At 58.8% G+C, this 9,902-nt stretch overlaps 1 protein-coding gene across 1 annotated transcript; it reads right to left on the bottom strand.

Moving 5' to 3' along the window:
* Nucleotides 1-854: 854 nt before the first annotated feature.
* On the bottom strand, nucleotides 855-9,655 carry LOC308184396 (maestro heat-like repeat-containing protein family member 7). The gene is made up of 16 exons (XM_080571461.1): nucleotides 9,585-9,655; nucleotides 9,227-9,347; nucleotides 8,829-8,915; nucleotides 8,258-8,362; nucleotides 7,667-7,835; nucleotides 6,881-6,972; nucleotides 6,290-6,439; nucleotides 5,955-6,109; nucleotides 5,417-5,564; nucleotides 4,979-5,116; nucleotides 4,358-4,534; nucleotides 3,953-4,108; nucleotides 3,717-3,818; nucleotides 3,245-3,347; nucleotides 3,006-3,065; nucleotides 855-2,471 (listed from the first exon to the last, which is right to left on the bottom strand). The coding sequence occupies exons 1-16, from the start codon at nucleotides 9,605-9,607 to the stop codon at nucleotides 2,335-2,337; spliced, it is 1,923 nt and encodes a 640-aa protein (XP_080427587.1). The 5' UTR covers nucleotides 9,608-9,655; the 3' UTR covers nucleotides 855-2,334.
* Between the last annotated feature and the right edge of the window lie 247 nt (nucleotides 9,656-9,902).

Below are 9,902 nucleotides of genomic sequence, written 5' to 3'. Positions count from 1 at the left end.
CTTTCTGCTTCCTATTTTCAGAGTCTGGGGCTTGATTTTTATTTTTATTTTTTTTTGACTGTTACGAGCTGTTGCCCAAGAATCCTGTAACCACCTGTGCTGGGTCTGGCTGGGATGGAGCTAACTGGGGGGGGCGGCTGTCCTTAAAACATCCATCCTCCTCCCGAACAGTGTCTATGTGTATTGACGCCCTGCTTCAGGGACGGGGCCAAGCACCACTTGTTAGTGGTAAGCAGAGAGTAATTTCTTTCCTCTCTCTCTCTGCTTCCACATCGCCTCTGCTTGTTTTTTTTTTTTTCTTTATTCCCTCCAAACGCCGACGCTTCACTCTTTCCTTTAGTTAAATTAATTACTTTTTTCTTAATAATATTTGTGGCTAATATTTATTTTCCATTTAATTAAATTATCATTTTCTCAACCCATGAACTTTCTTCTTTTCTTCTCCTCTTCTGAGGAGGGGGAGTGAGAGAGCAATTGTGGTGGAGCTCAGCTGCCTAGCAAAGTAAAAACAAAAGATAGAGTTAGGGTTGGGGTTGTTAGTGTTTGGGGAGAGAGAAAGAGCAGAGTCCTGTTGAGTGTGGGGTTGCACAAAGGCTCCCCCAGGGAGTTCAGGTGTACCCAAAGGCTTCCGCTGAGAGCACTTTTTGATGGCAGAAAGTGGCACCGTACGTGTTTTTTCGGGTCTAACTCGGGTTCAGCTTCTTGTTGCGGTTAGGGTTATGTTTAGGGTTGTTAGGAAAGAGTGAAGACGCAGAGTCCTGTTGAGTGTGGGGTTGCGTAAAGGCTCCCCCAGGGAGTTCAGGTGTACCCAAAGGCTTCCGCTGAGAGCACTTTTTGATGGCAGAAAGTGGCACCGTACGTGTTTTTTCGGGTCTAACTCGGGTTCAGCTTCTTGTTGCGGTTAGGGTTATGTTTAGGGTTGTTAGGAAAGAGTGAAGACGCAGAGTCCTGTTGAGTGTGGGGTTGCGTAAAGGCTCCCCCAGGGAGTTCGGGTGTACCCAAAGGCTTCCCTTGGGAGCACTTTTTCCATGGGTTGCAGGGGAATCTCCGCTCTGGCACCTCGAGCACCTTGTCTCCCTCCTCCTTCACTCACCGTGCTGGCTACGGGGCTCTTCTCTCACTGTTTCTCGCTCACTCATCTCGCGACTGATGCATAGTGGTTTTTGTTGCTGTTGTTTTTTGTTTTCCTCTCTTAGATACGCTGTCACACAGGCACCAGCAGCATCACTCACTGGTCCAGCTTTGGCCAGTGGTTGCTTTTGGAGCCAGCTGGAACTGGCCTTTATTACACGGGGCATCTCCTGCTCCCCTCTCACTGAGGCCATTCCTACGGCACTGCCGCTACCACTATTTATTTTCATTACCTCACCAGCCGAGGGATCCCCCAGGCAGCACCTGCGCAGAGGTACGCAAGTGGGGGCGCGCACACCGCTGAGCTCGGCCCGTACCACAGGTTCACTGACCCTGCTCTTTGCGCCTGTTTATCAAGGATTCGTGCAGGTGGAGTTCACCACTGTGCTTTGATCTTTGCTGTACTCCCCATCAAGACAGGGAGAGAGAGAGAGACATCCTCCTCGACCATATTCCACTGAGGGAGGGAGTTAGGAGACTCTTATCAGGTAGAGATAGAGCGCTGACGGCATTAAACTAGGATGCTACTTAGTGTCTTTGCTAACTATGGTGCATTGTGCCAATTAATTAAAGCAAGAGGCCTTGGGCCCCTTACCAAGGTCAGTCTCCTAATAAGAGAGTGAGCCTGTCTTGAGAAACTGGGAGAAACTGGTCCTGCGGATGGACAAGAGCCAAGGAGCAACTGAGTCTGTGCAAAGACAAGAGGTCAGCTAGCGGTGACGAGGAAGAGCCATCCATCTTCATCCCCACGACCCCTGACCACCACCAGGAGGCACTGGGCAAGTGCAGATGGGAGGAGTTTACGGAAATGACTCCTTGGAACTAACTTTAATAGGAAGCGGGGACGGGTTATGAATATGTATAGGCGCTCTGTGAAACTCCACGCGCATGTAACTCTTTGCTGCACATAACCACGGCAAGTTGCCGCGTCAGGCGCGCACGGCTCTGGCGGGACTACTCCCGTGCCGCCCAGCGCTGAATAAACATACCTACTTTACAATCTTATTGATTGTGGAGTCCGTTTTCTGCAAGTCACCACTCCTAACCCATTCCCCGCCACACCACCTAAAACCCTTACAGCTGCCCACCACGGTAGAGGCTGGAACGCTCCAGCACACCGTGCACAGGATATCACGACACTGCACATGGTGTTGGGAGTTTTAATTGAATGCAGGTGTTTGTAGGTTTCTGCCTCTCCCTGGTTTAGGAGGGCCAGCAGCACAGTGCCCACGGGCACCGTCTTGATGTTGGCTGCATCCTTGGATGTCTCAGGATGAAGATGGTCTGAGTCGCCAGAGAGGCAACAGTGGTCTCCTCATCGTTCTGCAAGGGCTGGAGGACTGCAAGGGAGAGAAACAGAGCAGAAATGAAACCCACCTGTCCGCAGAGACTGCGGGTAGCCCCTCCAGACCCTGCCACCCCACCACCTGTCACTTACTGGGAAGAGAAGGAGGGACCAAGGGGTTAGAGTCGGAGAATCATTACCTATCCTGTGTTGGAAGGGATCATTGAGCCCAACTCCTGACTGCACGCTGGGCAGCACAGGACTCACACCACCTATCTAACGGCTTCGTCCAAATGCTTCTTGAATGCCCACGAGCTCGGGCACCATGCCTGCTTGCCTGGGGAGCCTGCTTCAGTGCCCGACCACCCTCTCAGGGAGGAACTTTTCCCCAGAATCCGATCCGAACATCCCCTGAGCCGGGGGATATAACATACTCCAAAAACGCCCTTTTTCTTATCCACCCCGATACTCGTAAAGCTTCAACCCCCGCTGAGCTTTTGGCCGTACAAACTTTCTCCCTTCCCTCTGCGCAAGGTGAACGCCCCCTGCCCCACCAGTCGTGGGCCCGCGCCCCGCTGCCCTCGCTCACCGCTGCAGATTTCGTGGATCTTCTTCGCGCTCTGGTCCTTGCAGTGCTGCGCGGCACGGCCTAGGCACAAAGCTCCTGTCAGAACCCTGCAAGGCGCCCCCCAGGCCCACCTGCATGGGCACGGGGTGGCACGGGGCCCCTGGGGACCCAGTCCAGGACGGGGAGGGACTCTCTGGGCACTGCAGCAGCTGGGGCTGCCGAAGGCTGCCAAAAGAGGGACGCCGGGGGCTGTGGCTCACCGATGAACCTCACGGCTGCCTCGCGCAAGGTGACCTGAGTGTGCTGCAGGTACGGCAGGCTCTGCTGCAGGTATTCCTCCACCATCCTCTTGTCCTGCACGAGCTGGAGAGAGCACAAGGTTACGGGGCTGGCAGACCCTGCCCAGCTGGACAGACCACCCCCTCCTGCCAACGCCCCCCCTTCCCCTCAGGCCGTTCCCATCTCCCAGCCACCAGCCCTGTGGGGCTGAGGTTTGGAGAGAGCCGCTGGCCAAGGGGGCTGGGGGGTGCTCAGCCCCCTCTGTCCTGCTGCTGAGACCCAGGTGGGCCAGGGGCTCCTTCAGCTTCCAGGGGACGGGGAGGGGAGAGGGGCCTGCAGAGGAGCGCTCTGGGCTCTGTGCTGGAGGGAAGGGAGCAAGGATGCGGCTTTAGGCGGCGTGCTCTGGGGAAGCTGGGCAGGATTATCGAGCTGGGACCAGGGCGTCGTCGTTACCAAGCACTCTGCGATCCTCCAGGTCTGCTCTGTCTGGGCCAGGCGCTTGAGTTCTTCCCGCTTCAGGAAGTCTGCAGCGGTGACAAGGGCTTCCACGGAGGCCTGCAGAGCAGCAGAAGCTGAGGGATGGCACCACAGCCCAGGGAAGGGGACCTGGCTGCAAGCCTTGCCTCCCCACAAGGCAACCCCTGTGGCGGCAGTGTGCTAGTCCCTCTAGTCAGGTCTGACGTACGGACCTTGGCCACGCTCTGGGTCTGGTCGCTCAGGTGAAAAAAGAGTGGGAGCAGGCCCCTCCGCACGATCTTCTTCATCTGTCTCCTGTGGCACCGTAACACAAGCTGCATCACTTTGTTGTAGAGGCAGATGGAGAGCTCTTGCACCTGGCTGCACTCCTGGTAGGGAGGAGGAGAGGAAGACTTCAGCAAGAGGCGCTCCCTGCCCGCGGTGAGCAGGGGCGTTAGGGTGGGTGAAGCGAATGGAGGTGCTGCAGAATCAGAGTCTGCTCAAAGGAGCTGTGGCCAGATCAGTAGCCACAGCGAAAGGACGCAGCCCCACTAGAGGGAACGTAATAGGTCTCCGTCACGGGGGGCAGCTGTCATTAGAGTGCCCATTTGTGGGCTCAGGTCCCGCAGCAGCCTTACGTCGTTAAACAGTGGCAGGATCTCCCCAGCCACTTGCAGAGCGATGGAGCTGGCCTGCTTCCTCTTCACATGACCCATGACGTTTCCGATGAGAAGCAGGGCCTTCAACTTGGTGTCAGCCTTGGCAGCCTGCAGGCCCTCCATGATGCCTGGCAGCAGGACCGGAATTCTTCTTGCCTGTATGAAGGACAGTTTCCTTTTGGAGAAGCAATGAAAGGCCACCCTGGCCAAAACCCTGTGGTGCCAGAGCACCAGGCTCCCATCTTGCTTGTGGAGAGGCAGCACGAGAAGCGCACCGGGAAGCAGCCACCAGACAGGCAATGGCCATGGGCACCCATTGCGTATGTGAGGGGAGCAAGGGTAGGAAAAGGAGGGCAGCTGAGCAAAGACTCTGTGTCCCCTTTTCGGACCAGCCCCAACAGGTACCTGGGTTGGTAACCCTGCACGCATGGAAAGCTCCCCAGAGAGCCGCTGGGCCCCTCCATGGCCTCCATTTCTTGATCGTTTCTTCTGCGCCACAGAGCTGCAGGCAGAGCAGAGACCTCCCAGCTGGCCGTGAGAAGGCCATGATACCTTCAGGACAAAGGCGCACCGGCCTTCACATAAGTGTGCCCTGCTCACCATTGCAGGTCTCTCTGACACGGGGAGGAGAACGTGGAGCACCAGTGAGTGCATCGCTTGGCTGGGATGCTTCAAGAGCCTCTGGAGATGGTACACGGCATCCAAGTCCTCTTGTCCAACATCCGCGCGGGCCAGCAGCTGAAATGAACACAGCATCGAGAGACTGCCAGAGCCTGCAGGGCTGCAGGCACCGTGCGGCTCCTGGCTCTCCTGGCGGCTCAGGCCAGGGGCACCGGGGCCAGGCAGCCCGTCCTGGGGCAGCTGTGGCTGTGGAGGGCCGCAGGGCCCCCGAGTGCCCCGTGCCTGGCAGCACCCAGCAGCCTTTCTTTGCCTGCTCCTCCTGCACGTACGTCCTGGAGGAGCTGCCAGTTTGGGGGCAGATGGGCAGAGGCACACGCACGGCCCTGAAGAGGAGCAAGGCCTCGCCCGGTAACTCACCGCCAAGTGACGGATGCAGTTGTCGTCTGTGATGAGGCCAGGGAGCCTGCGCAGCTGCTGGTCCTGGAGCACGTCAAGTGTCTCCCTCAGGACCTTCTCCATAGTCTGGTTGTGGGAAAACATTGCTTCCCACATGGCCAGGGCAGCGCTGCAAGGACAGAGCACTCGGTCAGCAGGGCACGCTCCGCCACGGCGCCATGGCCTGCACAGGCCCCGCAGGCCCCAGGCTGTCCTGCAGCCCTGGCCCTGCCGCCCCCCTCACTTGGGGTGCCCCGAGAGCCCTGGCTGGGCAAGCAGGAGAGGGCAGGGATGACATTCATGTGGGGTGGGCAGGGAGCGTGGTGGCGGGGATCCTGGCTGGCCTGGTCAGCTCTGGCTGCCCTGGCTGTGGCCAAGGAACCACGGCTGGAAAGCGTGGCGGCATGGAGGGCCCTGCTCTGTAAACGTAGCGTGGAGTTTTCTGTGGATCCGTCAGGCAGAAAGTCTCCTGTCCCCTCCCCTCCCATACAAGAAGCCCTTAAGGTCGGCATGCCAGTACCTGTCAGACGACGGCGAGATCTTCAGCAGGCTCCTGACCACCTTCATTGGCCACTGGTTGGTCAGCCAGAGGATGAGTATGTCCAGTCTCTGCCGGGCTGGTGCCGTGCTGATGCACTCCACGCTTCCGTGGATGCATCTCACGATCTTTGGCACCTGGAGAGGAAAAAGTTGAGCGCAGCCCTATTTTCTGCTACTACTGACACAACCGCCCTTCCCATCACTCTCTGATGGCTTCAAACGGCCTGAGGTGCCTGAGAGGGCTGGATTTGGGAGGGAGGAACCGGGGCCTGAAATGGGCTAACGGGCAGGGCAATCCAACTACAGGCCACTTACATCGGTCAGCCAGGAGGCAGGGTCTTGGATGGCCATGTCCAACACGCTGCTGGCCTCCTGCTTGTCGTAGAAGCTGGAGTCTCTCAGCGCTTCAATGACCATGAGGATGACGTCTGTCCTCTGAGACGGCCGGAGGTGTTGTCCAAAGTTCTACAGGGAGGAAGGGACGTAAGACACGTCACACCAAGTGCCCTGATGGTGCTGCAGAACTGAGCGGTGAGAGCAGCTCTGAAGACAGATGCCTGGCCGTGCTGGCAGCAGTGCCACAGGAAAGCAGGAAGCAGGGGCTGCAGTCCCTGCGTGGTGGGGGCTGAGAAGAGCCCTCAGGGTGAGGGACTAGGGTTGGAGGCCCGGGCCCGGTGTGCTGGCCCTGCAGATATCCAGGGCTTGCTGGTGGCCAGGAGGGCCAGGAGGAACTGCTGCTGTGAGGCTGGAGTACCACCTATGGAGACGTCCTACTCAGGGACAGCAGGAACGCTCGGGCCAGGAACAGTGAGGCCGTGCCAGCCGCACTGCTGCTGGAGCCCTGTGCTCCCACAAGTCTCCTGCTGCTGATGGGACGAGTGTGCCAGCAAGGGAGGAACTCATTACCAAGGCAACGTCAGTGGTAGTGGGTGAAGGGAGCCAGGATATGGCCTCAGCTTCTTCTTGAGGCTCTTGAGGATCTTCTGGTGCTGTGCTTCCTAAACAGGACGGTGGAGGGGGACAAAAAGAAGATTCACAAGGACAAGCCGCTTTTGTTAAGAGGCTTAGCAACCGGTGAAAAGAGCTTTTGAGTAGGAATGGCTGAGGAGGGAGGATATGATGCAGAGCCCAGGGCGGAAGCGTTGGACAGAGATGGAAAGCAAAGGTGGACAGGTGGTGGGAACAACAGAGATCTCAAGAGAGCAAGGAGTGGCATGTGCCTCGGGTGTACGCATGCACATGCTCCCGGCCTGGGACACTCAAAGGAATGAGAGCCCTGCATGCAATCACACAACTAAAACGCTGTTGGACTAACTGAGGTGTGGGGTGCGGCTCGCATGGCTGGAGCGCTGTAGTGCAGGGATGCAAGATCTTCAGGGGAGGTGGGGAAGATGGGGCAGGGGGGTCGTCTCCTTTGTGAAGGAGCGGCTTGGATAAATGGGGCACCAACAGGCTGGGAGAGAGCATATGGGTCAGGAGCAGAGGTGAGGCAGTGCCGGTGGCATCGCGGTGGCAGCCTGTTAAAACCTCCCCGCTCAAGGAGAGGAAGTGAATGAAGTCTTCCTCTCTCTGGGAAGACCACTCTAGAGGTCTCTACAAGAAGGATCCGTGGCACTACTTAGGAAAACAAGCAAGTGCATCAGGCAGTGCCTGTGTCTGGAGGGGAGGGCAGCCCACCACAGCTTCTCTTACTGTTTTTCTGGATGAATCGGAAGAGGTAGTGAAGAGCATCCAAAGCCTCCCATCTTAGCTGCCAGTTCTTGCAAGTGTGGCAGAGGAGGAGCCGTCCCACCAGCTGTCCCAGGACTGGCATATTGCACTCTGTGCCTGTGTTCTCGGCTCCTCCAGAGGTGCCGTGGATCTGGGCAAGGGAGAGAGGAGGGAAGCGCTGCGGGAGGCAGCTGGGGCCAAAGTCCTGGAGCCAAGAGTCTGCCCAGGGCTGGGTCCCAGGTGAGCCAGGGCTCTGCAAGGCCTCGCCGGCCCCGGCTCCCAGAGCAGCAGCCTTGGCCGTGCCTGGTCTCCCACCGTGCTCCCTGGGCACTTCGGTCCTGCACAGGACGGGGGGCAGAGCTGGCTCCTGAGACTTCTCTCAGGGACAGGGAACATCCCCCACTCGGGGTCCATGGGAAAAGGAGGGATGAAGGCCCTTGCTTCAGGGCTGAGCCCGAGCTGAGGGCCCTAACCTGTGGCCGGACTCGCCTCGGAAGCACCCCCGAGCTGCGGGCTGATGTGGTCTGCGGGGAAGGGGAGGTGGGCTGGCTGGAGGGGCGCGTGGCTCCTTACCTCCGGTGAGAAGCTTGTGGCTAGCCAGCTGGCCAGCTTCGTGATCCTCCCCACAGCCCTCTCGCAAATAGCTTCGCTGTGGGAGTTGGCAAAGGGCAGCAGAATCTGTGAGGGGAGAAAATGCTGGTCTGCCCTGGGAGCTGATGCCCGCTAAAGCAGGAGCATCGGTGCTGGGCTCCCGCACCATCCAGATCTCGGGAGGAAAGCACCGCGGACAGGGAGGCGGGTGGACAGCAGCAGCACCGGTGGTGACCAGTGCAGTGCCTCGGAAGAGGGGTCAAATTCCTGCCACTGCGCTGATGCAAAGAAAGCCCAGGAGTGCCATGGGCAAGGCTTTTCTGTGACACAGGAGGAGTCTGTGGAGGGGAAAGGTCTGCAGCCAGGGGCTACTGGGCTGCCAGAAGACCTCAGCTGGCAGCCCCCGGCTCCCCCAAGGGAGGTGGGCACCCTTCCTGCACTATGCTGCCTGTGCGTGGCACTGAAGTAGGGTCTGTACATCCCGGAGTGGATGCTGAATTCCCTCAGGGTGAGGAAGCGCCCCTGTGAACACCACTCCTGGCAAGTGGCAGACCTGCAAGATGTTCTGCAGCTCCCAGAAGCCGGTGATGGGAGAATTTTTTATGAACAGCTTCAGCATGTGGTCCATGGCGTCCAGGGTCTGCAAGGAAAACAAAGGGGTGGCAGCGGATCTGCAGTCCCCCTCTCTCTGCCAGGAGAAGGATCTGAATGCCGACTGCCAGGGGAGGACACGCGTGCTGCCTGGCCATGCCCAGGGACAGGCTTGGGGCAGAAAAGCTGCTGCGTGCAGAGCAGCCTGTGGCCAGATCCCAACAAGGGGAAGAAGGGATAAGGGTGGGAAAGCAAAGCTGAGCCCCCGCCCTGCCTTGGGTCTCCACTGGTCTCTCAGCGCAGAGCAGCCCGGGGTCAACGCAGAGGGATGGGTGTTCCAACAGCTCACCCAGAGCATACCTTGAAGTAGCGTGTAAGGTTGGGGCCCTTCATATCCTCTTGCGAAGGAAGCAAGAAGACGCTATTGAAGCACACATACATGATGCTGTTCTTCTTGCCATCCAGCACTGACTTTACGTAGCTGCAAAGAAAGCAAGGGGCCTCGCTGTCACGGTGCTGGGAGCAGTGCCTCAGGGCCTCAGGGAGGAGGACACGGCGCTGCGGGGCCTTGGTCCCTGGCATGGGGACCGCCTTCCACATTCCAGAAGCCCCGAGGGTTGGAGAGCAGCGGCCCTGTGGATGGCACTGCCAGGCTCCTGCCTAGACAGGGGAAGCCTCGAAGCCAGGCCCAGGGCCAGACCAGGGGCTGGACAGGTACCTCAAGTCGCCGAGTGCGAGCATGGCTTCCTGCCGCACGTCTGTGCGCAGATGTTCCGAGGGCTCCTCTTCCAGCAGCACCTGCGGAGCACAACCGGGATGGGACCTGGCATCTGGCGGCACGGGTCGGCGGCACCAGCAGAGCTGGTACGGGTCAGAAGGGCCGGCGGAGCCCCAGCGCCCCCACCCAGCTGCGGCACCCAGAGGGCCGCCCTGCCACCTCCCTGCTGCTGAGGTCTCCACTGGCGGGGCTTCTCAGTGTCCCCACGTCCGTCAGGGGCAGCTGAGTGTCCGCACAACGTTTACCCCGGCAAACCCC

This window comes from Anser brachyrhynchus (assembly GCF_964034855.1).
Source record: "Anser brachyrhynchus genome assembly, chromosome: 32".
Lineage (NCBI taxonomy): Eukaryota > Metazoa > Chordata > Aves > Anseriformes > Anatidae > Anser > Anser brachyrhynchus.
This window is presented reverse-complemented; position numbering and strand designations above follow the sequence as displayed.